Here is a 27,834-nt window from a genome sequence, read left to right on the forward strand (position 1 = left end):
ACAGGCCCGTGGTGCCCCTGACAGGCCCAAGTTACCCCTGCGAGGTCGGTGGTGCTCCTGACACTGACAGGCCTCTGGTGCCCCTGGCAGGTCTGTGGTGCCCCTGGCAGGCCTGTGTTGACTGGTGCCCCTGCTAGGCCGCTGGTGCCCCTCACAGGCCTGCGGTGCCCCTGGAAGGACTGTGGTGCCCCTGCCCCTAGGGGTGCTCATGGGCCCAACAGGCCCGTTGTGCCCCTGACAGGCCTGTCGTGTATACTTGCTAGACCTGTGGTGCCCCTGCTTCCTGGCGGGCCTGTGGCGCCCCTACAAGGCCGTAGGTGCCCCCGACAGGTTTGTGGTGTCCCTGGAAGGACTTTGGTGCCCCTGACAAGCCTGAAGTGTCAAGGACGGACCCTTTAGACGCCAGGGTCAAGTTCGTCGGACTGACAACGATTCGCTTACCTGATAACGTTCCTGGTAAGTACTCACTACTCAGCGTCCACAACATATATACACATAGCACATTCATATATACTTGCTTACAATTGGTAAATGTGGTTGTGGGTAAGAGTTAAGATACTGACTAAAATAAAAAATAAAAAAACTGAAAATGGGGGCACCACCAAAATGAAGTGGACGAAATCCGTTGAGTTTTTAATTTTGGGTATAGGTAGGGGCACCACTTCGATTCATGACCCTCCCCTTGGAGTTTTCCTGGATCCGCCCCTGGCCTCTGTCCGGCGGCCAGAGTCGACTGGTGTGGTTCGCTCTGTATTCCCCAGAGTCGACTGGTGTGGTTCGCTCTGTATTCCCCAGAGTCGACAGGTGTGGTTCGCTCTGTATTCCCCAGAGTCGACTGGTGTGGTTCGCTCTGTATTCCCCAGAGTTGACTGGTGTGGTTCGCTCTGTATTCCCCAGAGTCGACTGGTGTGGTTCGCTCTGTATTCCCCAGAGTCGACTGGTGTGGTTCGCTCTGTATTCCCCAGAGTCGACTGGTGTGGTTCGCTCTGTATTCCCCAGAGTCGACTGGTGTGGTTCGCTCTGTATTCCCCAGAGTCGACTGGTGTGGTTCGCTCTGTATTCCCCAGAGTCGACTGGTGTGGTTCGCTCTGTATTCCCCAGATTCGACTGGTGTGGTTCGCTCTGTATTCCCGAGAGTCGACTGGTGTGGCTCGCTCTGTATTCCCCAGAGTCGACTGGTGTGGTTCGCTCTGTATTCCCCAGAGTGGACTGGTGTGGTTCGCTCTGTATTCCCTAGAGTCGACTGGTGTGGTTCGCTCTGTATTCCCCAGAGTCGACTGGTGTGGTTCGCTCTGTATTCCCCAGAGTCGACTGGTGTGGTTCGCTCTGTATTCCCCAGAGTCGACTGGTGTGGTTCGCTCTGTATTCACCAGAGTCGACTGGTGTGGTTCGCTCTGTATTCACCAGATTCGACTGGTGTGGTTCGCTCTGTATTCCCCAGAGTCGACTGGTGTGGTTCGCTCTGTATTCCCCAGAGTCGACTGGTGTGGTTCGCTCTGTATTCCCCAGAGTCGACTGGTGTGGTTCGCTCTGTATTCCCCAGAGTCGACTGGTGTGGTTCGCTCTGTATTCCCCAGAGTCGACTGGTGTGGTTCGCTCTGAATTCCCCAGAGTCCACTGGTGTGGTTCGCTCTGTATTCCCCAGAGTCGACTGGTGTGGTTCGCTCTGTATTCCCCAGAGTCGACTGGTGTGGTTCGCTCTGTATTCCCCAGAGTCGACTGGTGTGGTTCGCTCTGTATTCCCCAGAGTCGACTGGTGTGGTTCGCTCTGTATTCCCCAGAGTCGACTGGTGTGGTTCGCTCTGTATTCCCCAGAGTCGACTGGTGTGGTTCGCTCTGTATTCCCCAGAGTCGACTGGTGTGGTTCGCTCTGTATTCCCCAGAGTCGACTGGTGTGGTTCGCTCTGTATTCCCCAGAGTCGACTGGTGTGGTTCGCTCTGTATTCCCCAGAGTCGACTGGTGTGGTTCGCTCTGTATTCCCCAGAGTCGACTGGTGTGGTTCGCTCTGTATTCCCCAGAGTCGACTGGTGTGGTTCGCTCTGTATTCCCCAGAGTCGACTGGTGTGGTTCGCTCTGTATTCCCCAGAGTCGACTGGTGTGGTTCGCTCTGTATTCCCCAGAGTCGACTGGTGTGGTTCGCTCTGTATTCCCCAGAGTCGACTGGTGTGGTTCGCTCTGTATTCCCCAGAGTCGACTGGTGTGGTTCGCTCTGTATTCCCCAGAGTCGACTGGTGTGGTTCGCTCTGTATTCCCCAGAGTCGACTGGTGTGGTTCGCTCTGTATTCCCCAGAGTCGACTGGTGTGGTTCGCTCTGTATTCCCCAGAGTCGACTGGTGTGGTTCGCTCTGTATTCCCCAGAGTCGACTGGTGTGGTTCGCTCTGTATTCCCCAGAGTCGACTGGTGTGGTTCGCTCTGTATTCCCCAGAGTGGACTGGTGTGGTTCGCTCTGTATTCCCCAGAGTCCACTGGTGTGGTTCGCTCTGTATTCCCCAGAGTCGACTGGTGTGGTTCGCTCTGTATTCCCCAGTTCGGTCCGGTGTATTCCCCAGTCCGAGTCCGGTGAGAGATTCGCGTCGGACAGCGGCCGGCGGGGCGCCGAGCCCCGCTGCCGGCGCGCACAGACAGACACACAGACACACCCACAATAGTCCGGACCGGACCGCGCAACGCGGCGGGAAGTGCCCCCCCCCCACACACCCCACCCACCCAACCACAGACACACACCGGTCCGGACCGGACCTACAGACACAACTCCGGGCCGCGGAGGGCAGGCAGCGGGAGGTACACCCCCGTCCCTCCCAGAGACGCACCAGTCCGGGCCGGACCCACAGACACACACCAGTCCGGACCGGACCGCGCCACGCAGCGGGAAGTATCCACTACCCCCCCCCCCCCGCCCCCCCCCCCCCACCTACACCGGTCTGGACCGGACCCACAGACACAACTCCGGGCCGCGGAGCTGGGCAGACAGCGGGAGGTACACACTACACCCCCGTCCCTCTCAGAGATGCAGACACACCAGTCCGGGCCGCCGACTGGTGTGTCTGTGTCTGTGTCCCCGACTGTGTATGGTCACCGACAGACACCAGTCGGGGCCGCGGAGGGCAGGCAGCGGCGCTGGCCGGTCGCTGGCGGACTCTCTCACTCGGGGCGACCCGTGTACAGGTGGTCGGACAGCGGAGCCGCGCCACACGGCTCGGCCAATCCGCTGATTGGCCAGCGCCAATCGGCCACCCCGTCCACAAATTACTGCTAAAAGTCCAGAAAATCATATAATACAGCATTGTGACAGGATTCGATTCGTCGCCTAAGAGTTCAGTCGCCGTGCACTTCTAATTTCATCAGTGGCAAAACAAGAGGAAAACACGATTAGTAGCAAAACTCGCCACTCTGCGAGCCGTCCGCGCAGCGGACGGTGGAATGCCGCTCGTCTCGCGAGTTCACGTGCTAAAACGGGCCGGGCGGGCGGCTGCCGAGCTGACCGGGGCCGCACTGGAGCGCGCCTCAGAACGCGCCCTTCTTCTCCAGCATCTCCGCGTCGTCATCATCCTGCAACAGCAGCCAGCGTCAGACCGCAGCTCACCGGGCGGCAGCGGGACACCGCACCGATACCGGCCCCGCGGGGCAGCGGGACGCCGCACCGACACCGGGGGCAGCGGGACGGCGGGACACCGCACCGACACCGGGGGCAGCGGGACGCCGCACCGACACCGGGGCGGGACGCCGCACCGACACCGGGGGCAGCGGGACACCGCACAGACACCGGGGCGGGACGCCGCACCGACACCGGGGGCAGCGGGACGGCGGGACACCGCACTGACACCGGGCGGCAGCGGGACGCCGCACCGACACCGGGGCCCGCGGGGCGGCGGGACACTGCACCGACACCGGGCCCCGCGGGGCAGCGGGACGCCGCACCGACACCGGGGGCAGCGGGACGCCGCACCGACACCGGGGCCTGCGGGATAGCGGGATGCCGCACAGACACCGGGCCCCGCGGGACACTGCACCGACACCGGGGCCCGCGGGGCAGCGGGACACCGCACCGACATCGGGGGCAGCGGGACGCCGCACCGACACCGGGGCCTGCGGGGCGGCGCGGCACACGCAGTGCGAGCGGGCGCGATACTGGAGCGTTAGGCGCGATCTCAACGAGGACCCGCCAGCTCACGCTCCCTCCCAGACACCCGGCTCGTCAGCAGCGCCGTCACAACTCACATCGAACCCGAAGCAGTTCTGCATGTCCTGCTTGCTCTTCTGGACGGCCTGGTCGTCGACGCGCCGGCGTCCGCCGGGCGTGGTGGGCCGGCGCGGCTGCTCGCCGCTGGCGCCCTCGCCGGCCGCCTCGGGCAGCAGGTCGGCCGGCAGACCGTCGTCGGCCAGGCTGACGTCGGTGCCCAGCTGGGCGGCGTCGATGGAGGAGGCGGCCGGGCCGGCGGCCAGCTGCATGTCGATGCCGCTGCCGCCGGCGCCGGCCGCCTGGCTCAGCGCCGAGTCGGGCACCACGGCCACCGTCTGCTCCTCGCCGTTGGCGTCCTGGCAACGCATGGCGGCGCGCGTCAGCCGACCGGGGGGGGAGGGGTCATCGGGCAGTGGGGAGGCAGCTCACGGGGCCGGTGGACGACTCGCGGTCAGAGGATCTCATGGTCAGAGGGTCTCGCGGTAAGAGGGTCGCACGGTCAGAGGTTTCGGTCGGACAGCGACGTCGAAAGGTAGCTTTTATTCCATTTAACCCCTGTCATCATAATACACCAGTACAAATCGTTTGAAAACTCAATTTCATCCATGGCCTGAGGCTGGGCGGGATCAACCATTTCTGTTTTAAAATTGCAAATGCCGTAAAAAGGCGGCAGCAATGGCTTCAACTTCCGCTACAAGCGAAATCTGTTAACCCGCGCCCTACTGGGGCTGCTGGATTTCCACGCCCTGCTGGGGGGGGGGGGGGGGGGCACCTCTCCTACTCGGCTCCAGGCCCACGTAGCGACGCAGCAAGCGGCGTTCGAAAGAGCGTCAAAAACAATGGTACTATTATTTCGAAAATGGCAGTTCTCGTTCCATCAGTGCCCTACAGAGGAATACGGTGTCTTATTTTGAGCATAAGTCATAAAACTGTAGAAAAAAAACTTATTTGAGGAAAGTGGTATATTTTCTTGAACAGCAGTGTTTTTTTCAGGCTTTTTTACATATGTTTGCTGACAATATCGATATTGAGCAATTTAAAGTCTCCAGACTCCAAGTTGTTTTAATAAACTGATAACATCTTGCTCTCGGCGCCGGAAGGACAGTTTATGACCCTTTATGATTATCTAAGACCTAAAACAAAACTTAGGATAATCTAAAATTAAGTCTAAAATTCCAAAAATTGGAAAAGTCTAAAATTACCAAATCAAATCGAACAGACCGCACTAATGTACTCGTACAGTGGATCTTATTAGGATCTCCAGACGTAACTAGATGGCGTTGAGCCTTAGTCGAGTCCATGTCAAATTCAAGGAGAGGTCACTACCGAGCTGGGCCCGATGGGGAGGTGGGCGGGGAGGGGGGGGGGGCGGTTGGCGAGGTCACGGTGCGGGTGACCTGTCAAACAGCCCCGGCGCGGTGAGGCACTGCCGTAGGCAAATGGCGCACTCCAGTGTTGTTCCATATCGTGGTGATGGGCCGGGCGGCCGGTTAGCTTGGCAGCTTGGAAGGAAAGGAAAATGAGGCATGGTTTTGCTGTGGCCGGTTCACCTGCTGTTACTTATGATGCACCCAGAGTAATGCAAATGTGGCGTTGATAATGCAGCTGGCAATGGAATGCTAGCGAATGCTCCGAGCGCCTAGCTATAAGGATTAAGATTATTTATGTCTCCTGAAATTTTCATTGAATATAATTCAAGCACTAGAGAGATCGTATTCGTTCGCCAGTTTTTTGACCGGCTGGCGTTTCTTGCGTAGAGCGCCCTTGGGCAAATATTTAGGCATAACGCAGGTGATTTTTTTTTTTTTTTGCTGGTAAGACGCCTTTAGGGTCAAATCAAGCAGTGGCGGCGGAACACCTTTATTGAAGTGGGGGCACTGCCGACTTTTGGTCCCATTCTTTCCATGCAACGTCCATAGGGCTAATGTTAAAATGCCAAAATCAAACGGGGGCACGGTGCCCCGATGCCCCCCTCCCCCCCCCGTTCCGCCACCACATGAAATCAAGTCGCTAAGAGACGATGAGGAAAAGTGGACGAACGCCACATTTCTGTGCATGAAGTCTCGAGTTATAAAAAGCTAAAAGTTATTTTACGTGTAAGCTAAAAAACAATAAGATCAGTTAATAAAAATATTTGACCCGAAATTAACTTCTGTTTTGTCTGACCATGATTGCATGTATGAACCCGGTCCATCCTGGTTCAACTCGGCGCAACCTGGTTCGGCTCCCCCTTTTTTAGATATAAATTTGGCCCGAACCTTTTGAATGGAAGGAATGACAAGGACAGAGTCCCCGCTAAGCTGAGCTTGTTAAGCGTTGAAACCTGCCATCTACCCTCCGATTAAGCAATTCCTGGTCTATTGCAGACTATGGTTTTGAGGTTTAGTCTCTGGCAAAATGGTCTGTGGTTTAGAGTCCAAATTTTAACGTGCGCACATAGCCGCGCACGGCCGGTCCCCTCGCTGACTTCGCCTGGCAGCGGCCTGCCACCAACCACAACCATACCCGTCAGGAGGTTAAAAAACGTCAAGCACACGTCGTGTTTCGAACCCGGACTTTTGCAACCGGGACGTGCGCTCTCACCACATGGCACATGGAGTCCAACGCTCTACCGACCGAGCTACCGGGACGGACATTTACCTTGGGGTTTCGCCTCGTGACATTGACAGAGGTCAGACTGCGTCAGACACTTTGGCCGAACTTTAGCCGAAACACTGAGCAAGCTGCGCAGGGCGATAGGTGCTCGTAGCGTTGAGGTTGGGTAACCTGTGAGCTGAACGCGATGTCGTGAGTTCGAGCCCCACTCCCGGGTCTGGTTTTATCTAGACACAACCAAAAACTTTCCTTCTATTGCAACACAGCTAAGCACGATGACATCTTTCCCAAATATCTTTCCCCAATATCCTCCCCAAAAGTCAAAATTATCGCCTATAAACGTTAAGCTAAGTTTAATTTTTTAGGAAAATATTTTTAGTCATTTTTCTGGAGTCATTTCAACTCTTTTTTCTTTTCTGATTCTTTTCGACCCGATAAAACCCACCAAAACTGAACGTGCCAAATGAAAAATATCTAACTCAAATAACAGTTTAGAGAAGCCTCATCATGCATCATGAAAAGCATCATGCAACTATCGACTGAAAAGTTGCAGGCTATGAATACGTCCTAGATTGTTTCAATTATCATTGTTCAACATTTTGGCTAGAACTGACGCTGCCTCTGGCTTGCCCGTTTGTTTGAGATAATGATTCCCTTCAGTCGCGTTCTTGCCGGTTCCACATGAACAGGATACCACCATACCGGAGTGAACGCACCCGCAACCATCATCCCCTCCCCTCAGCCTTGGCGCAGTGGCGGGCGGCCCTGGGCGGCCCACTCGCGGCGCTACGCACGCCCCATGCGCCGTGATACCGCGTCACCCCCCCCCCCCCCTCCCTCCTTCCCCCACAATGACCGGTGACCTCACTTCCCTCGGGATTTGGACTCGCCCTACCCCGACCGTAGCGCCACGTGGTGGCTCTGGAGATCTTAAATAGACCCACTGTACAGTCTGTCTTGAAAGTACCGCAGCATGGGCTGCGGCGGCCCGGCGAACTGGAGGCCGGGAGTTCGGTGGTTTGAGAGCCCCAGAGCACGTGACGGCAGTGAGCCAGGAGAGAGTGACCGGGCAGGTCGCGTGGGGTGCCGCTCTCCCTTACTCTTTCCACCCCGCTGCGGCGCCTGTCGCCCGGGGGCACGGGCCGTCTGCGAGCACGAGTGGAGAACTTGACTGGCCCGGCCGATCCCCCGGTGGCCGGTTCACCCTTGGAACAGTTTTATTCTCGACGAAAAGACAGACGTAGCCAATCTAAAGGATGAGCGCAACTGCTTGCATTGTTATCAGAACATGACGCATATTGAACAATAATTTACGATCATGGAACAGAACAGAATAAATGTAATAAAACTGAAGTAATGATGTGAATAACAGCACAGGACGATGTCAATGCAGTAGTTTTGTCGAAAATCTCAGATTAACTATGGGTTTAAATCTGATCGATTGATCCAGTAGGCAGTAACTTAGGATAAAGTAATTTTGTTTCGTATTTATTTATGCGAGATAAGAACGAAATCTCATTCACACCACCCTTGTTGAGATTGAAACACAATAGTACCTATTTAAAGCGAAAGCCAATGAAAGTAAGATGGAATGGTAACCTTTTGCTAATAACTTTAGGAAGCCAAAGCAAATCCTACACTTGGGTGTTTTTCTTCTTCCTTTTATTCCATCTTATTACAAGTAAAATCATCATCATGCAAAGAAAAAAAAAACGTTTCGAACCATTCAAACTATAGACGGCCAATGGCTGCTACATAAAAAACAACACAAAATAACTAACACATTAAACTCCTTTGTTTCCTATCCATAAAAGTTACAGGCAAATATTTTCATTTTACGATCGAATGGCCAGGCAATTGTTCGTAGCGCCTACTTCCAGGTGGAGGATACGATCACTTTGATAATCGTATACCAAACACGAGTTATGCGTATTTGTGCGGAATGTCACTGAGATTATGGGTATTAACAGCTAGCGGCATATTAATCTTTCAGTTCCTGAGTGCTCACTGTTCACTGTTCAGCTCAAGATGAGAGATTATACGAGGCTGTATAGTGTTTATCTTATTCGTTTAACTATCTATCAAAATTCCTCTCTTCCTCTCTCTCTCCCTCCCTCTCTCTCTGTCTCTCTCTCTCCCTCTCCCTCCATAAGATCTGCTGAAAATTTTGGCAGACCAACAAATATTGCAGAGTCTAGCTACGAAAGCAGTCTGGGAGAGTTGCGTCCATCCCCGTACCGGCAAGTGATACGTTTAGCTTATGGCAGTGCACTGGTCCGGAGTCAGAGTCGTAGTCGGAGCCGATCAGCAGGCCGAAGTCAGATTAAGAGTCGCAGTCGGAACAGCGCCGTCGCGACTCAGAACCCTTTTTCTTTATATCTCCGGCTTCAAAGTAGCTGGCTAGATTTATTGCTTAACAAAGCAGGCTCTCTGCACACTGCTGCGTTGGGGGGGGGGGGCTGCAACATACCTCCACGCATGCCTGATAAGTGATATTACATCTTTTCTTGACACTTGTGGTGGCGGAATGAATCAGACCCAGATCTTTCAAGGTCGGGCCACTTAGGTTACGTTATAGTGTCCTAGCCTTAGGAAAAGTTGTAATGCGCACCGGCACTGAATAATGCTCGAGAGGTCACCGCTGGACCTGAGATCTTAAACTTCATACTTTCAGGATGAGGTCAAACCGATGCGTCCCTCACGGCTTTTTCACGAATAACTCGCGTAAAAAGCGACCGACCTACAGACCACGACAAAACTGTCAATATCCTCGAATTGATCAATGTTATACATATATCTTCCCTAAAAATATGACCCTGAACCCAATGACCTTTGACCTGTAGCCTCTTTCTCGATACCATGTCAGGCCAAAATGCCGATTCCATGCATGTCAGCACATATTATCTACGCGTTTCCAGGCATTTTGTGATTGGAAACATCAGGTCCCAGCAGGTGAAATGATCAGGGCCGACCTGATCATTTCACATATCCGATCATAAGCCGAACGGCTGTAAAGCAGGTTCCTACGGACCATTTCCATCAGTAGACGCTATAAAGCGGCCAATACTGGAAATGTTAGAAGTAGTTACCAGTCACTGTGTCTCGTAACCACGCACACAATTTTTTGGAAGCCCTAGCTTAATCTGAGCGAACGACGGAGGCCGCACCCCCTGCCCTCTGGCCGGATTACATGTGTAACACGTAAATGTCTGGCGAGGCTCGAAAGGGAAGCATCACTTTCCATTTATCAAAACTTTCATGTCAGGACGAGAATTACTACGCTTAGCTGGTGTCTCTGTATAAGTATTCATAAAACAGCGCCTTGTCTGCCGCACGGGCAGCACCGAGAGCCCGCTCACTCGCGCCCATCCCTCTCCTCCCTCCTCCCCCCTCCCCAAGGGTCAGGCGATCCAGTGGCACTCAAACCTGACCGCCCTCCGCTGCGCCGGCCCACCAGCGCCACCCTGCCATGCTGCGGTACTTTCAAGACAGACTGTACATAGTTAACCCGCGCACCGACGGGGGTCTGCGCCAACTTAGTACCGACGGGGGGGGGGGGGCGGATGACCGCCCCCCCCCCCTGAGATCTCGAGAACGAAGCAAGATAGCGACAAGCGGTAAACGGCATCGGATACGCACGGTCAAGATCTACAATTTTTACTAAGGTCATTTTCAGGTCAGGTCAAAGATGACGTCACAGGGGTCGAAAAAGTCAAAATGGCGGCGCTGAATATGGAGAGTTTTTCTCGAATAACTTTCGAATTAGTCAAGATAGGAACAAACTAAGGGCATCATCGTGATCCTCTCGTCAATCCGCATCGAATGATATATATGTTGACCTCGAAAGGTCAAGGTCAAAGGTTGACCTCAGGTCACGTGACCTCGAGGTCATCATGTATATCATTCGATGCGTCTTGACGAGCTGAACACAATGAGACCATCCACGCGTCTGTATCTTGTTCCTGTACGGAGTTATTGGCCAAAAACCTTTGGTGACCTTTGATGACGTCACATGACCTCACAGCTGCCCAACAGCAAAACAGACCTCAAGGTAGTGAAGGTTGATCGTATATGAAGTCATGTATGGTATATGAGGCCATTCCGACCCGTTTTAGTGGTAAAAACAGGGAGTTGATTTTTCCCCCATTGACTTATAATGGGGAGGTCGCGAAATTGACCTGACCTTAGGTCACCGATATCAAAATTCCGAGATATACAAATTGTAGCTACTAATGACCTAATAACATCCTGTGACTTTCAAAGGCCTCCGACATCTACTGTAGCTCTGGCACGGTGACAAAGTTGCAAAAAAGTGACTTGAGGTTGGGTCATTCAAAGTGACCTGGTGACCTGACCTTGAAAGGTAGGAGGTTCAAACTTGCACACCATGTGTAAAATTGATAAGGGAATAGTCATACTAAATTTCGCGGCGCTACGCGCCGCGGTTTTCCCGCTATTCGCGAAAAACCTCAGGGGGGGGGGGGGCGGATATCCGCCCCCCCCCCCCGTCGGTGCGCGGGTTAATATTGAAGAGGCTTAATCAAAACGTAGAAATTTAAACTACCTACTATAAAAGAATCAACCTCAGTCCTTAGGGTCACTTTTTATTTCTTAAGTAGGGAACATGGTTGATTTTAAAGGAATAAATTGTAAATTTCTTATATGCAAATGATACAGCAATATTTTTGAGACATAAAAGACATTAAAACACTAAAAACAAAAATATATAGATCTGTCAAATACATCGAACTTCGTCTGCACATGGATGGTGGACTCTTTACAAAAAGGGCTCCTGCACAGGCAAAAAATAGGACAGATCATTTGGAGAGATTTGCAGGATTCCGAGGTATTGTGCAAGGCTATAACAGAAATAGTGCGGTCGGCCGCATGGCGCTTTTTGTTTGTTTATTGGGGTTCTGGGCGCGCCGACTGCAAAGGTCAATTTGCGCCCATGACGCCATCTGCTGGGACGACAATTTTGATAACTCCATGACGCCCTAGCTGTTAACAACTGAATGACTGGACAGGAAAGCGGCAGCTTCATCAACATACGGAAGGATCCTGAGGCATCAGCTACATAGGCCAGCTGTCTGAATGCTATTCGCGCAGCAGCAAGGCTCTGCATGACGTCAATCAGCTTAACGACACGGACTACTAATTGTCTGAGAATACTTCAAGGACAATCTGAAACAGACAGCGGCCTTCCTCTGGCGAACATTCTCTTGGCTTCCTTACGTCGGACGTTTTAAGTAGAGGATTCAACAAATGAACAAGACAAGCAGAGGTGGAGATCTCGGGGGGTCGGGGGGGGGGGGGGGGTGTCAGGACCCCCCTTAAAACGAATTACTGCTATGTAAGTCAATGGTACTGCATCCAGCCCGCCTCCATCTGCCCGACCTGGACCCCCCCCCCCCTGAAATTTTGACAGATCTCCACCCCTGAAGACAAGATGAAATACAAAATACTAATTCAAAGCTAAAGTGTTGGGGTTAGAACAGCGTTAGAACAGCTCTAGGAAAACAACCGCCACGAGTTTGGAAATGGTCTTTTAAAAAACAGCTTTGTTGCGCATTTTCCATTAACGTCCTTACTGCAAAGGAATACTGCCAGTATGTACATTGAACACGTTACCAAATGTCGTAAATAGGAAAGCACGGCACATATAAGATAGCGCACTTTATAGATTTGAAGTTGTACGAGATATCACGCTCGGGCAAGTACCATCCGAACTTGTAGGATGGGATGCCTGATGCAGCATCAGACTGCATGTCTGCCGGTTAAATACGTATCGAGAGGACAGCGCAAATCGTGCCGGGGCCGCGGGCTCCGCCAGCTCGCACCGGGTTTTACCTTCTGAGCCCCAAAACAGAGTGTCAGTGGCCCAGCGGCGTTCAGTGTGGGCCGCTGAGGGCGCGGGGCGGACTGACCTGCAGCTGGATGACCTCGAGCACCACGTACTGCTGTCCGTCCTGACCCTGGACGGCGACCACCTTCTGCTCGCCGCCCGACTCTGCCGACCCGGCGTCCCCGACCAGCTCCTCGTCCTCGTACTGCAGCGACTCGTTCATCAGCTGCCGGACATTCAGTCGGGCCCGGTCACCGCCCACCGACATCACAGCTTACCCACACGGGTACACAAGACGGCGGTTCTCTCCTTAGCAAGCATGCCAGCGCCTAGATTGTTACAGGGGTTTTCTCTCTATTCATTGCGATAATTCCATAGTACTGCTAGATATCCTTACTTATAATGCAGCGGCTAACTAGTTGCTGCTGCTATCTACTCAGTTACTGTTCTCGGGCCCGATTTTATTTTACGGGACCGCGGCTGAAAATGAGGTCTCTGCCACTGAGCTGAGCGGGCAGTGAAGCGTCACCCGTGCGACCGGTGCTCGGGCGACTGAGCGACAGCTGGTCTTACCGACACTTTGGTCTCCCGTCCGAGTTTGAGGGCCAGCTGCTTCTCGGCGGCGCTGGCCTCCGGGTCGTGGATGGCCAGGTGGCGGATCAGGTTGCCCTTGTGGCGGAAGGCGCGGCCGCACTCGGGGCACTCGTGCGTCTTCTCGCGCGGCTGTGGCGGAATGTAGTTGGGGTTGTGGTAGAGGTTGACGTGCCGCTTCAGCAGCTGTTTCTGTCGGAACGACTGGTCGCAGTGCTGGCAGACGTACGGCTTCTGGTCGGTGTGGATCAGCATGTGCGACTCGAGGTGGCGCTGCGAGGTTGACATGTACGGGCAGAGGTCGCACCGGAAACACTTCTCGCCCTCGTGCGTCTTGCTGTGCAGCTGGAATGCAGAGGACGGGGGTCGGACGCAGCTCCCGACCACACACACTCGGACCGCCGACGCTGGCAGACGAGCAGAGCACACGGCGCCGCCAGTCGCGCGCCCTATCGACATCCGCTCAGCCATGCGTAACGGAACATGTCATTTCACTACCATACACCTATAATGATATAATCTGCATGTGTCGGGACTTGTGATGTCAATTACAGAAAATCGGAATACCGATACCAAGCCAAATTATAACCGAAACCGTGAGTAAATATCGAAACCGTACCAACTTGGGAACATGAGGGAAATGCCAACTTTTTACCCATGTTTTTTATACCAACCAACTTTTTACTTTTTACCAACTCGGCCCCTTATGCATTAGCAAGGGTTCATAATACCAACATAATACCAAAAACATTAGGATTGAAATACCAAATACCATGTTGGTATCGTTTTGGTATCGGTATATCGTTATGGTATCCGATTGACATCTTAGTCGGGACACTGCGAACTGGGTGTTACGCTGGCTCAGGCTCACAGCCGACACACAAGAGGAGTCAGCACCTGAGGCAGATGAGCTGCACACGCACCTCCCGGTGCTGACCGGGGCCGCGCTCGGCACCGCCGGGACTGCGCACCGCACACACCTACCTTGAACGAGTAGCGGTCCGGGAAGCTCTTTCCGCAGCGTTTGCACTTGATGGGCCGGTCGGAGGTGTGCAGCTTCTGCACGTGGATGCGCAGGTCGGTCTTACGTCCGCAGGTGGTCGGGCACAGCTCGCAGTGGTAGAGGGGTTTCTCCCCCGAGTGGATCTGCCGGTGCGCCTTCAGAGAGTTGCTCTGCGTGAAGCGCGAGCCGCAGATTTCGCACTCGTACGGCTTCTCCCCGGTGTGAATCCGCAGGTGGCGCTTCAGCTTGAACGTGTCCGGTGAGGCGTACGTGCAGTGCGGGCACTGGTAGGGCCGCTCGCCCGTGTGCGAGCGCATGTGGCGGCGCAGCTTGCTCAGCTCGACGCTCGAGTAGTCGCACTCTGTGCAGGTGTGCGGCTTCTCCTTGGTGTGGATGTAGCGCACGTGGCGCACCAGCTCGCCCGAGGTGGTGAAGTTGGCGTCGCAGAACTTGCAGCAGTGCGGCTTGGTGCCCGTGTGCGTGTTGACGTGGTTCTGCAGCGAGGCCAGCGTCTTGAAGCCGCGCTCGCAGACGGAGCACTTGTGCGGCCGCTCCTCCGAGTGGGACTTCATGTGGCGAGACAGCAGGTACCTGCCGAGGGTAGCGCGGCGCGGTCAGACTCCGCCGACCACCGGGCCGGGCGGGGCCGAGAGACACACCGACACCGTACCGGACCAGCGACACCCGACCGAGAGATACACCGGCCAGCGACACCGGGTCGAGAGATACACCAGCCAGCGACACCGGGCCGAGAGATACACCGGCTAGCGACAGCGGACCAGCGAAACTGAGAGACACCGGCCAGCGACACCGGACCGAGAGATACACAGACACCGCACCGGACCAGTGACACCGGACCGAGAGATACACCGACCAGCGACCGCGGACCAGCGAAACTGAGACACCGGCCAGCGGCACCGGGCCGAGACTCTGAGACACCGGCCAGCGACACCGGGCCGAGACTCTGAGAGACACCGGCCAGCGACACCGGGCCGAGACTCTGAGAGACACCGGCCAGCGACACCGGACCGAGAGATACACAGACACCGGCCAGCGACACCGGGCCGAGACTCTGAGAAACACCGGCCAGCGACACCGGACCGAGACTCTGAGAGACACCGGCCAGCGACACCGGACCGAGACTCTGACAGACACCGGCCAGCGACACCAGGCCGAGACTCTGAGAGACACCGACCAGCGACACCGGGCCGAGACTCTGACAGACACCGGCCAGCGACACCGGGCCAAGACTCTGAGAGACACCGGCCAGCGACACCGGACCGAGACTCTGAGAGACACCGGCCAGCGACACCGGGCCGAGACTCTGAGAGACACCGGCCAGCGACACCGGGCCGAGACTCTGAGAGACACCGGCCAGCGACACCGGACCGAGACTCTGAGAGACACCGGCCAGCGACACCGGGCCGAGACTCTGAGAGACACCGACCAGCGACACCGGGCCGAGACTCTGAGAGACACCGGCCAGCGACACCGGACCGAGACTCTGAGAGACACCGGCCAGCGACACCGGCCGGCCGAGACTCTGAGAGACACCGGCCAGCGACACCGGGCCGAGACTCTGAGAGACACCGGCCAGCGACACCGGACAGACACAGTGGCCATCGACAGAGGGCCAGCCATAACGAAAACGGCAGCAAACAACCACAAACGGACGCTCGACAACATAGAAGCACACTGAATACATAGAGAACCAGAGCGATGATGCAATGTTGGTAATGAGGTATGCAGAAATTAATGAAGTGCAGGTGACGGTTACTGGACAGCGAGAGGTGCCCCGAGCCGCGGCTGGCACCCCGCGGGGCCGAGTGTGCGACAGCGGCAGGGGGCAGAGCTCACCTCTTTGGCGTGGTGTAGTTGCAGTAGCTGCACATGTGGGCCTGCGTCACCGTCTGGGACGACTTGCGCGTCAGCATGCGCGTCAGCTTCCTCTTGTCGTCCTCGTCGCCCGAGTCCTCCTGCAGATGGGGGGGGGGGGGGCGAACGGGATAGCGACTGATGCGAAACATGGCGCGTGGCCCGCTAATATAATATACAATACGTAATAGGCCGGTTCCGTAGCTCAGTCGGTAGAGCGTTGGACTCCGCGTGGTGAGAAACGGAATTGCGCGATCGGAGGGTGGGGGGTAGGGTCCACGCAACAAGCTCTACTTAGCGGGGGCTCTGTCCTTGTGAATCTGTCCACCTGTGGGCCGTCTCTGTCCGTCTCTGTCCGTCTGTGAGCCGTCTCTGTCCGTCTGCGAGCCGTCTCTGTCCGTCTGTGGCCTCTCTCTGTCCGTCCGTGGCCCGCCCTGATGGCCCGTCCGTGACCCGTCTGTGGCCCGCCCTGATGGCCCGTCTGTGGCCCGCCCTGATGTCTGTGGTCTGATGGCCTGTCTCCTGATGTCTGTGGTCTGATGGCCCGTCTGTGGCCCGCCCTGATGGCCCGTCTGTGGCCCGCCCTGATGACTCGTCTGTGGCCCGCCCTGATGGCCCGTCTGTGGCCCGTCTCTGTCCGTCTGTGGTCCGCCCTGATGGCCCGTCCGTGACTCGTCTGTGGCCCGCCCTGATGGTCGTCTGTGGCCCGTCTGTGGCCGCTCTGATGGCCCGTCTGTGGCCCGTCTCTGTCCGTCCGTGGTCGCCCGGATGGCCCGCCCTGATGGCCCGCCTGTGGCCGCTCTGATGTCTGTGGTCTGATGGCCCGTCTGTGGTCGCCCCGGTGGCCGCTCACCTCCTGCGGTCCGCCCTCGTCGCGCTCGTCGAAGTCGTAGACGCCGATGCTCTCGGGGTCCTCTGGCTCGTGTTTCTGACCTTCCTCCGAGTCCGGCTGAAGAACAGGCGCGCACGTCAGACACATCGTGCCGCACACTGCGCTCAGCAGAACACGACATACTATGCGAGAGGGCCTCAGTGCATTCAACAAGCCTAAAACGCGACCAGTGATCGGTGCTTCCATGGATACACTATGGTCACCAGTGCCATTAAGTGATAGCAATTGGAGACACTTCAAGGACATGCATACAGGTAAAGCACGTTACGTTAGAGCCTCCCATAGGCTTCCATGCTGGGAAAATGACTACGATTTGGTAAATGTTCTAAAAAAACATCTCAAAACGCTTTTAGGCAGAGTATCTGCCTAAAAGCGCTATGAGCGTATGTAAAAATTATACTCTACAGTGAAAATGTTATTCCTGGATTATTTTACATCGTTTGTGCTCTTCTTCAGACATTCAATTGGCATCGACCATTCCGTATAAAAGCGTTCCGAATTGTTTCTTTTTTTTTGTAGAATATGTACTTGATCGTATTCAGCTTGTGGATGCCAAGCATGTAAGCCTATGGGGCACTGACGACACACACTAACTTTATTGCGCGCCTCTGACGTGACATACCTACTGACTTTGTGACGCGCTCAATATGTGAGCATTTCCCTGAAGCGTCTCCGACTTTCAACTGACCAAAGATGAAAACTAGCTTACAGCAAACTCCTCTGACCAAGTGTTCCCGCTGTAAGGGAAGTTATGGCATTCGCCCACCAGCTGGGAGTTTGGGCCCCGCACGGGGCCGGCCCGGAGAGGGGGTGGTGCCGCCGATGGACCTCTGACGGCGGCCACCCCCGGCCCGGAGAGGGGGCGGTGCGGCCGACGGGACCTCTGACGGCGGCCACCCACCTGAACGATGAGCACGTAGCTGACTTCGTCGGCGTTGCCGTCCGACGGCACGATGGTGACCGTCTGGAAGTTGGCGCCGGCGGCGGCGCCGGCGGCCGGCTGAGCGGGCGCCGCCAGCTCGCCCGAAACGGCTGTAGCGGCCGCCGCGCCGCGACCCGACCGCTGCCGGCACACGCGCAGCGCGCTACAGGCACACGCACGCACAACACACTCGTCTGCCTACTACTGAGAGCCAGTGTACGTACCGCAGAACCAGACAACACACTACGTCGCACAATAATGAAGTAAGGCTGCAGCAGCTGTTAGAAAATATCATTTCATGACATGCATGTTCAATCGGCATCGGTCAAAAACAAACATCAGAATGCTTGATCAACGAGATGCTAACTGTAGGAGGATTTTCGCCCTCTGTGTGTGTGTGTGGCGGTGCGGCGGCGCGCGGCCCCACCTTGGGCCGGCTCGAGCCGGCGACTGGAGGCTCCTCCTCGGCCGCCTGCCGGATAAAGTACTGTCCGTTCTGGTCCATGTACACTTGGCCCACCTCGCCGGCTCCTGCAACACGGTCCCGGCGGGTCAGTGCGGATACACTGGGTCAGTGCCGACACACGGGGTCAGTGACGACACACGGGGTCAGTGACGACACACGGGGTCAGTGACGACACACTGGGTCAGTACCGGCCGGCGGGCAGTACTCAGTACCGGGTCAGTACTCAGTGCCGACACACCGGGTCAGTACCGGGTCAGTACTCAGTACCGGTCAGTACTCAGTGCCGACACACCGGGTCAGTACCGGGCGGCGGGCAGTACTCAGTACCGGGCAGTACTCGGTGCCGACACACCGGGTCAGTACCGGGCGGCCGTCAGTACTCAGTGCCGACACACTGGGTCAGTGACGACACACCGGTTAGTACCGGGCGGCGGGCAGTACTCAGTACCCGGCAGTACTCAGTGCCGACACACTGGGCGCCGCCCCAGTGTGGCCGCCGACCGGGGCGCGGTGTGGTCGCTGACCGGGCCGCCACCACCTCGTCTGACGTTTGGGGCCCAAACCAGCGGCAAAGGCTGATATCCAAACAACAAATTCTGGTGGAAGAGCCCGCAAGATTTTCACAGCAACTGGTCGCAGCAGCAAACACTGCGTTACATTACATTTAAAACTAGATAAGCTGGGATGACTTGGGAAGTTCCTGATGCAATCATTACTCTACCGAAATGATAACCCGCGCCCTGTCGGGATGTCTGGCCAAACCCCATCAGACTTCGCACTCATGTCTGAAAAACGATTTTTTTCTTCTTTTTTTCACTTTATTTACACATGCGAAGCACAGCACATAACTAAAACATATCTTGATATTACATGTGTCGCCTGCCTGCAACACATTACACAACCCATAATCATATGTTGATCGAACCAGTCGACCGTAAGCGTTATATCGCTATACCATTTTCAACATAAATACATCGCCATTTGGCAGCAAAATGTTTCATTCGATTTTCTCTCAAAGCGATTATTCTCTCTGCCTCATAAAACTGTTCTACCTGTGATTTCAACTGCGCCATCACGAGTGTCCTACCATCCCTACGCTGGACATGTATGTAACGCTTCGTTAACAGAATGATGACATTAATGACACATGGCACCTGCGTTGCACCGAACAACACGGAACGAGCATCGCACGGAACATGTGCAGGTCGTATTCTCGAGTTCATATTACGAAATAGCCTAATCCAAAGGGCGTGCACAGGTGGACAATTGTATAAATGATGTACGAGAGTATCGGATTCTCCACAATAGTCACAACTCTGCGTGTCTATGACTCGTCTGACGTGCAAAAAGCGTTTAGTTGGCAAATATCTGTGCAACACCTGAAACTGAAAGGACTGAAGTTGGGTGGAAGCGCAACACGTGTATGGAATCTTAAGGTATGTGGCCCAAGCTTCTGGGGCTAGATGCTCGGCTTCCCACTTTATTAGAGACTTTGGTTTTTGACTTGTCAAACCTAAAAGATATAACTCTTTTGTCCTTAAATTTACGATCCGCTTTACTTTTGATCCTATCTGGCAGCAAATAGCAGCCCCTCTCATCTGTCCTACATCAAGAAAGTCTCCAGATCGCCGTAAATATAACTTCCAATCAGAAGGGATAGCTCTTATTAATCCTTGATACAGAAGGCTGTTCACTCTAAAGTTGTATTTCTCGCAAAATTCCGCGTATGTCATTAACTGTCCCTGGGTTGTAAGCAAGTCTGATCTGAGTCTGAAAAACGATTTGATGTAGCCAGGCTTCTGAAATTTTCAGTATATGTTCATTGAGGCCTTAACACGCGCAGTGGAAGGGTTGCGAGTACTACGCCCAGTGGAAGGGGGGGGGGGCGGATGTCGCCCCCCCCCCTAAGATCTCAGCTCCCACTGGAGCTAGAAAGACGAAATTTGGAGGGTAGGTGGGGGCCATGGGGAACTCTATTGTGTGTGAATTTCGTGACCCTAGGTCAATATCTTCAAGGTCAAATGAGGTCAAATGTGGTCAAATCTGCCATATTAGCGACTTTTTTGCGTTTACACGCCGATAACTCAAAAAGTTACCGGCCGATTTTTTTAAAACTTTCACTATACGAAAGAGCAAACATTTGTGGGTATGTATGGTGAATTTCTAGACAATCCAACAATAAATATGGCAGTTAGAAGCCTGCTAAGGGTAAGATGTCGCCGGCTGAAGCGGCATCGGCCGACGCGGGAAACGCGGCAATCACAATTTTGTGTTTACACACTCATAACTCAAGTTGTTACCGGCCGATTTTCAAAATTCTTTGACCATATGATTGCCTGTACAATTCTCAGTCTTCTCACCGAATTTGACGCGAATCTAAAATAATCAGCGGTAAGGAGCGCGATGTAAAGACGGAACCGTCCCGCCCCGGCACAGTCTACAATTCAGGCGGCGCGTAACGGCTAGCGCCGGCCGCCGCGCCGCCGCGCCGCCGCGGCGGCACGATGTTTGACTTTACACCGCTATTACTAGAAAAGTTGTGAACCGATTTTCTTACTTCTTGCATGAGAAGATCCGCTATTCAATTCTGGACAGGTAGCCGAAATTTCACATTGATATTGTACTTGCGGCGCGAGTTATTGGCGAAAAACAGGAGGGGTGGGCGAAATCCGCCCCCCCCCCCCTTCCACTGCGCGTGTTAAACAGCTTTCCTGGAGAAAACTGGCCTTAGGGTCATTTCAGGTCAGGCAAAGAGGTCACATGAAAGACTCTCACTTCAAAAACAGTTTGAAATCATGTCTTTGCCAGTTTATATAGGCGATCAGTCTGAAGAATATGTAATATGATATGCAGTGAGCACATGACTGAAAATCGTACATCGCGGTTTTGGTAAATATGTGACCCATGGTCAGATAGGTATAGTGACCTCTCCCATCATGAGTGCAGGGGAACTGGGCAAACCCAGGCCGGGAGACGTTTTTCGCCCCCCCCCCCCTCCCCCCCGCGACGAGTATTTGCCTGCTGCCATTGCTGCCGAACGCTTAAAGAGACCATGCCAGTTTAACCCTGGCCGGTACAGGCCATTTTGCGTCCTTCGACGGCACAAGTTGGTACGACCCCTCCCCCCCCACACACACGCGCGTGTTTGGCCCCTGATCGAGCTAGACCTTCGCGGAAAAAAACGAGCGTGTTGGCCGTCACTAGAGGAGGCCAATGATACCCAATTTTAAGGTCCTAGGTCATATTCGGTTGATCTTCCAGGTCAGGTTAATGACCCAAAAGTCGGGAAAATCGGGACCGGTTAGAAATTCGTAATGTGTGGCTGGCGGCTGCTACGGGGTTTTTCGGGGTGCTGAATGCTAATCACAAAGATCGTGTTAGTTTTGATCACAGATGGTGTCTTTAACCATTTAGACCAGGTCGGGTCAGGTCAGGTCAGGTCAACCAATAAGGGTCGTGACGGGTATTCGTAGTACGTGTCAACCGCCTCTGACAGCTTCGTAACATGTTACGAAGGCACCAAAACTACTTCGTAAATGTTCAAATAGTTGCTAACTGCGAATTCAGCTTAAAAAAACTAGTCTGGAAACACGTAAAATTCGAAAAAAATGACCGAGGTCACCAAAGATCAATGACCGACCTACCCTTCAGGTGACCTTGAAATGCATGGGAGCCTAGGTGACCCTAATGCATGGGAGCAACACCAAATCACATGTTTGAACGTTTCAAACCACGAAAAGCTTGCAAACGCGCGGCTATAAGGTGCACACACTGCCGGTATAAGGTAACGATGTCACAGTCAGACGCACCTGTTTCATGCTGGTTGGTCTGAATCTCCTTTTGGAAGGTGTCTAGATAGTTTTGAATGTCTGACATATTTTCTGTCTGGACCTCCATTGCTGGAGCAGACAGCTGGACACAGTCTGGGCCTGAGGAGCACAAACACAATTGTGTCAAACATACAGAACACAACACCAACACAACGCTATATAACACGAACAATGATCTTAAGGTGGAAGAAATGCAACTAGGAGTGACCATCCCATCTTAACATTAGTTTGAGTAAAGGAGATACCCAAATCGGGTTCCCTGGCTTGCAATCACATACCGGTTTCGACACTCACAACATCGAGAAATGCTTTCCTTCAGATATACCGTAAACGGGGGTAACTTTACCACATTTTCAACTTTAAACATCTGTATTTTTTTATTGCGTTTAAATTGCGGCGTATCGATGTTTAAAACTAGACTGAGGGCTGGTTCTTTGGGTTTGGAGATTTTCATCCCGATATTTGACCTTAAATGTTTTTTCTTTTTTGTATAAAAATGAGTGGTGGCAAAGTTAAATGGAAAAGGGGTCACTTTGCCAGAATGCCTATACATAGCTTTCAACGTGTATAAATGATCTTTTTTTTACTTTGTTCAGTATTAAAGGGACTATCCCACCTTTAACATGGGGTTTGAGTTGAGATAGCCAAGTTTGCGGCGAGGTTCAGAAACCACTATCTATCTAGGTTGCAACCCCCGCGGCCTCTTGGTGTTGAAGAAATTCGTTCCCTTCATTTGAAAATGGGCCTTGTACAAGGCCCTATCTTCAACATGGAGCGACCGTTAGTGTGACGTCACCTCGTTTAGTTATTCTGATTTAAATGGGTTTGTTCGTTGAAAAATCGCTTAAAACTTGGTCTGAACTTTATTGTGGTGCCTACAGAGTAAAAAGAATCAGCTTTATGACAGTAATGTGGCCTGGGGAAGAAGGTAATTTTGGGCTGTGACGTCACATATTTGAAAGTTTGTGTTTGAAATATGGGAAGCCTAAGATGTTTAATGAAAAATAAATGCCAGAACCGTGTTCCTGGTCATCCAATCTATAAAGTCGGGCACAATTTAACTGGTTTTAACAACATTTTAGAAGGTGAGATAGTCCCTTTAAGGACTGGCTACACTATGCGTTTTCTGCGTGCGTTTTTTTTTTTGCGAGTTTGCGTGATTTGCGTAATGTCGTTCTAGAAAAAAGTTATTACTAATATAACTTCTCTAATATTTATTTAAAAGTTAATAAAATTTTTATATTAATTAAAAGTTTATGAAAAACATAACAAAAACGAAATGTCGTTTCTTTCTACAACGATATTACGAAAATCACGCAAACCCGCAAAAAACGCACGCAGAAAACGCATAGTGTAGCCAGGCCTTTACAGTGTTGCAGTGCAGTCAGTGGCGCTGTCAAACCCTTGGAGGTTCTGATGGGCCTGGCTGTACAGTGTACATACAGAGTCTCCTGAGGTACTGGGTCCACCTGACACTGACTGTCCTGGCTTCACATTCAGCTTTCATCGTTTCACTTTGCTCTGACCGTCGTTATCAAACCGGGACTCATGCAAGTAGTCAACAAGAACACTGCTGACGAGAGGCCTCTTGCACCAGAATCCTCTTGCACCAATGCTTGAATTATTTTGCATCGTATACCCAATCCAAGACTCAAATGTGACAATTTGCGTGTAAAATTTACCAAGCACCTGTAGGATTATATATTGGGCTATTGCAAACAAATTTACCACCGTTTGATTAGCTTATTCTGAAACCGATTTTTCGATTTTACCTAGCTAGGTAGTTTGGTGCAAGAGGCCTCGTCTTGATCTTCGCGGGCTTGGCCATCTGGTATCCTTTTCAGGACAGCCTCGGGATCCAGTGGGAAGATGCCACAAGCCTTGAGGCCGGCTTGAAGGTTTTTGGAGATGTTTGCTTCTGATGCCTCCACGGCCAATTTCAAAAGGCCGGGGAATTTGTTCTTCTCCACTCCACTGCCGGACGAGTTTCTCAGCTTGTACTTCTCCAGCACCGATCTCTCCACACCTTCTTCAATGGTGCGAACACACAGACATTCAGCTGTGGTTGCGTCAGCTGTGTGTGCTGTTGGGAGGAAGCATGACAAAGGCTATGTTACTCTGCTCACACTTCCTGACGACCTCAAAATTCAGGTGTGAGCTCAGATTGTCGCCAATCATCACTTCTTTCCCTCAAACCTGTTGGCCCAGGGGAGGACGATGGTGTTGAACCAATCTTCTTGCTGCTTCCAAAGCGAGCTTTTGATGGTCCCGCCTCAGTCCATGTTCTCAACAGATGCTTTGCTCTGTATACCACATATGGGGGCAGCACTTGTTCACTTGCAGTTCCTGAGAGCATCACAGAAATGTTACCTTTGGTGGCATTCATATTTCTCTCCGGATATTTGCAGCCCCTACGAAACATTCTTTGTTCCTGAATCATATCACTGAAGTTGGTTTCATCGAAGTTGAAAATGTGATCTTCAGGGACATCCTCCAGCACCTCACTGAGATGCTGAAAGTCCTCCTCGATGTCCTCCTTTACAATTTGGGATCGAGCTTTCTTGATGTTTTGGCACCTTTTTTCACTCAACTCTGGGTGTCTCTTCAAGAAGTTTTTGATCCACATGTCTCAAGGGATGTTGTTTTTGAAACGCTTCTCTTTTTCCAAGACGTTCCAGGTAAGTTTCGACCGAGAACGAATCTCGAAAGTGTGAATCGGAAGTAATTCATCTTTGCTCTAGTGAGAGGAAGTGTTTGCTCACACTCTCTCGTGTTTTTTTTGTGCATGGGTAAGCGCTGCAAACGCGAAAAAAGTTCAACTGAACCAAAAATTTCACACGGCATAGCGGCAAGGGATCCCTTGGAGGTAGGCTTGGGATTTCCAGGCTATTTTAGGCCACTCAGGGTCAGTATGGGCTCTCAGAAGCCTACTTAGGACCCCAGAGATCGGCGTGGGTTACCCCATTCACGTGTATGTGGAGCTTTAGGGCTTTCCGAGCACAAGGTGGGGCCCTCAGAAGCCAGTGTGTGCGGCAGGCGCTAAGAGACCAGGCCCAGGGTGAACCTGGAGCCCTTAGATACCTAACAGCCAGACAGCAAAACATCCATACACTACGCCGGACGCCCGTGAGACCCTCATGCGCCGAAATTCGGCGCAAGCGATTCTGCGCTAAAATTTCGGCACGATTTGCGCCAAAAATTGGGTGCTTATTTGCGTTAAAATTAAGCCACTTTTATGTATCGCACATGTACACATTTACCCAGCAACCAAGGCTATATCAACCAGATAAAGCGTCCCAGGGCCTTGGGCACTCTCCGATGTTTGAGCGTCCGAATAAGTTTTTATTTCCGCGGAAACCCAATACCACAATACGCTTAGCGTACTGTAGAGTCGTGCCGTGAAGCAAGGCCCTTGCCGGAAATTCCAGGGCCACAAAAATCGGCGGAGCGGTGTGTACGAGGCTGGCGGGTGGCAGAAAGGGCCGGGCAGGCCGGGCAGCGGAGCAGCACGTGTCCCGGCACATCAGCCCTCGGCACACGGCGCAGAGCGCCGCGGGGCACTGGGCACCGCTTGTCTGGGCACTGCTGGCACGCAACAGAGGGGAGACGGCCGATCCGTTGCAGGTACTGGAGCGAGCGGCACCAGTGGCCCGCCCTCACCTGGTGCACCGATACGGCGTCCTCTCGGTCCTCTCCGGGGATAGGGATTACCTAGGGAGCGGTGGCGTGCTCCCGAGGAGTGGCTTGAATAGTGACTCGGACCAGTTGTCGCGCCATTGATGCGAGGGGCCGTACATGGCGCACAATGAACCATCCGGATCAGCGTGTGGGCGTCAGAGGACAGGGCGGCCGCTTGTTTCGCCAGGTCATCCGCGCTCTCATTCCCCTCAATACCACAGTAAGCAGGAACCTGACTGCAGCATTATTTCACGACGCTCTGCGATGTTCAATAGGTCTTTCATACCCACCTCCGCCCTGAGTGTGGACTGGCCTCATCTGGGTGGCTGCTCCTCCACTGAGTACTCTGGGCGGCTTGCCACTTTGAGCACTCGATGACCGAGGCAAGTATGCCTCCTCCCAAACCTTCCCCAGACCCACCCGCTGGGCGAACCTGCTGCTAGATTGACCAGCGTGTCGACTAAATTTGGTGACCATCATTCACCAAAAAAATTATGCAGCCCCCCTGCGCCGAAAAAATTATGTTGCCGCCATGCACCAAGTTCAGCGCATAGTTACCCCAGACGTGCGCTGAAATTTTTGGTGCAATCCCACCACTACGCCGCACATATTTGGCATAACATGTATTTTTTCCCAGTCTGGGATAACAGTGTGTACCCTCAGGGTCTATGTCAAATCCCTAAGGCAAGGAGCTTATGTAAGGATATAACATGTGGGTCATGAGCTGTGAGCATGATGCCTCAGATGCCAGTTTGGAGTCAGCAAAATCTGTTGCCTAAAAGCTCGGCTGAGCTATCATAGACCAGATGAGGTTCTCAGAAAATTTTTGTCATTATATTTTGGTGACATGTGACTTGTTGTATCATATTCATATCTTGACTAAGGATGTCAAATAATGGAAGAATGTCAATGTGTAATATTTACCTTTGAAGTGTTTCTGTCCTAAAGTTCTAATACCTACTTAGGTGTACCCTTGAACCAACCCTTGAACCTATTGCAGACATCTGACCTGGGAACTTACAGTAGAATGAGAAGCATTGCAAAGGCAGCAGAAAACACTGATGTAGTTAAGGTACTCATGTCCCTCAAATCCTATTTTTCATTTCAAACTCAAACTACAAACATTAAACACCGAATCTGAAACGCTTATTACAAATAACCAAGCTCAACAACGGTGGCGCTAGCGTCTTAAATACACGGGCGACCTCTAGCAGACTCATAAGTATGACAAACAAAGCCCGCAAAATGACTCAAAGTGCTCAACAGACCAGAACCATTACAAACACTAACAATCCCTTGTAAAGTTGTAAAAAAGAACTATCATACGTAACTATTGCACCAAGAAGAGATTTCCAGCGACCTTAGAGATTATTCGGCTATCATTCGTAGCAAGATGGCGGCCTTACGAGTATTATATTACGGGGGACATTCAAATGTGCAACAATTCAAATTTGCGACACGCACGCAGGTGCTACAAATCCAAAAGTGCATCAACGACGAAAGTGCGATTCGACGGGGGACCTAATCGACATAAGTTCTACAAAGTGCTACACTTTCATTGGCTGGCGCAAGGCTGGAGCTGGGCGGAGGCGAGCGAAGCGCTGGCCAATAGGAGGGAGTGTCACAGCCACAGCTACCTCGGTACCCTCTAGCGGCCGGCCGGGACGGCCACGCCGGAGCGCGGCAACGGAGCTCGGACGGAGGGGAGGGAGATCCGCCGCGCACAAAAATAGCCGCACCTGGCCGGTCCGCGCGCATACCTGGGACGGGGACGCCGGCGTGGACAATACACATTCCAGACGCCGCCGTCAAAACAGGGGGCCGGTCTCCGGCCCTCCCAGGCTGCGCGGCGGCGCACTGAAAGAAAAACTACACCTGAAATTGGAATATTATTACGGTACACAAATCTCCACCCCTTTTAACTTCATTTTATGCCAGAGTAAAAGATGTTTGCA

At 53.1% G+C, this 27,834-nt stretch overlaps 2 protein-coding genes across 5 annotated transcripts; both read right to left on the reverse strand.

Moving 5' to 3' along the window:
* Positions 1–1,233: 1,233 nt before the first annotated feature.
* On the reverse strand, positions 1,234–3,344 carry LOC122379969. Its single transcript, XM_043362673.1, has 3 exons — positions 3,333–3,344; positions 2,743–2,881; positions 1,234–2,663 (listed from the first exon to the last, which is right to left on the reverse strand). The coding sequence occupies exons 1-3, from the start codon at positions 3,342–3,344 to the stop codon at positions 1,234–1,236; spliced, it is 1,581 nt and encodes a 526-aa protein (XP_043218608.1).
* Positions 2,525–27,292, reverse strand: LOC122379981 (transcriptional repressor CTCF-like). 4 transcript variants are annotated; one of them, XM_043362691.1, is made up of 11 exons: positions 27,240–27,292; positions 22,181–22,300; positions 18,333–18,436; positions 17,885–18,046; positions 16,945–17,040; positions 16,074–16,192; positions 14,198–14,807; positions 13,196–13,558; positions 12,705–12,848; positions 4,221–4,538; positions 2,525–3,551 (listed from the first exon to the last, which is right to left on the reverse strand). In XM_043362691.1, exons 2-11 carry the CDS (start codon positions 22,266–22,268, stop codon positions 3,507–3,509), a joined length of 2,049 nt encoding a protein of 682 aa, XP_043218626.1. In that variant the 5' UTR covers positions 22,269–22,300; positions 27,240–27,292; the 3' UTR covers positions 2,525–3,506. The 4 variants fall into 4 exon arrangements, with proteins under 4 accessions (XP_043218626.1, XP_043218623.1, XP_043218624.1 ...); XM_043362688.1 differs by having other exon boundaries at positions 27,211–27,283; XM_043362689.1 differs by lacking the exon at positions 27,240–27,292 and adding an exon at positions 26,901–27,047.
* Positions 27,293–27,834: the final 542 nt, after the last annotated feature.

This window comes from Amphibalanus amphitrite, unplaced genomic scaffold, assembly GCF_019059575.1.
Source record: "Amphibalanus amphitrite isolate SeventyFive unplaced genomic scaffold, NRLGWU_Aamphi_draft 000088F_arrow, whole genome shotgun sequence".
Classification (NCBI taxonomy): Eukaryota; Metazoa; Arthropoda; class Thecostraca; order Balanomorpha; family Balanidae; genus Amphibalanus; species Amphibalanus amphitrite.

What these genes read in the sequence shown, in the direction of transcription:
- LOC122379969 (XM_043362673.1), bottom strand. An exon ending in GGCCCGGAGTTGTGTCTGTA is followed by an intron (nt 2,664 to 2,742) that starts GGTCCGGTCCGG and finishes GCCGCGTTGCGC; the next exon opens with GGTCCGGTCCGGACTATTGT.
- LOC122379981 (XM_043362691.1), bottom strand. Translation starts at nt 22,268, where the DNA reads ATGGAGGTCCAGACAGAAAATATGTCAGACATTCAAAACTATCTAGAC. An exon ending in CCGGCTCGAGCCGGCCCAAG is followed by an intron (nt 18,047 to 18,332) that starts GTGGGGCCGCGC and finishes GTGTGCCGGCAG; the next exon opens with CGGTCGGGTCGCGGCGCGGC. An exon ending in TCGAGGTCATCCAGCTGCAG is followed by an intron (nt 4,539 to 12,704) that starts GTCAGTCCGCCC and finishes ATGCGTTGCCAG; the next exon opens with GACGCCAACGGCGAGGAGCA.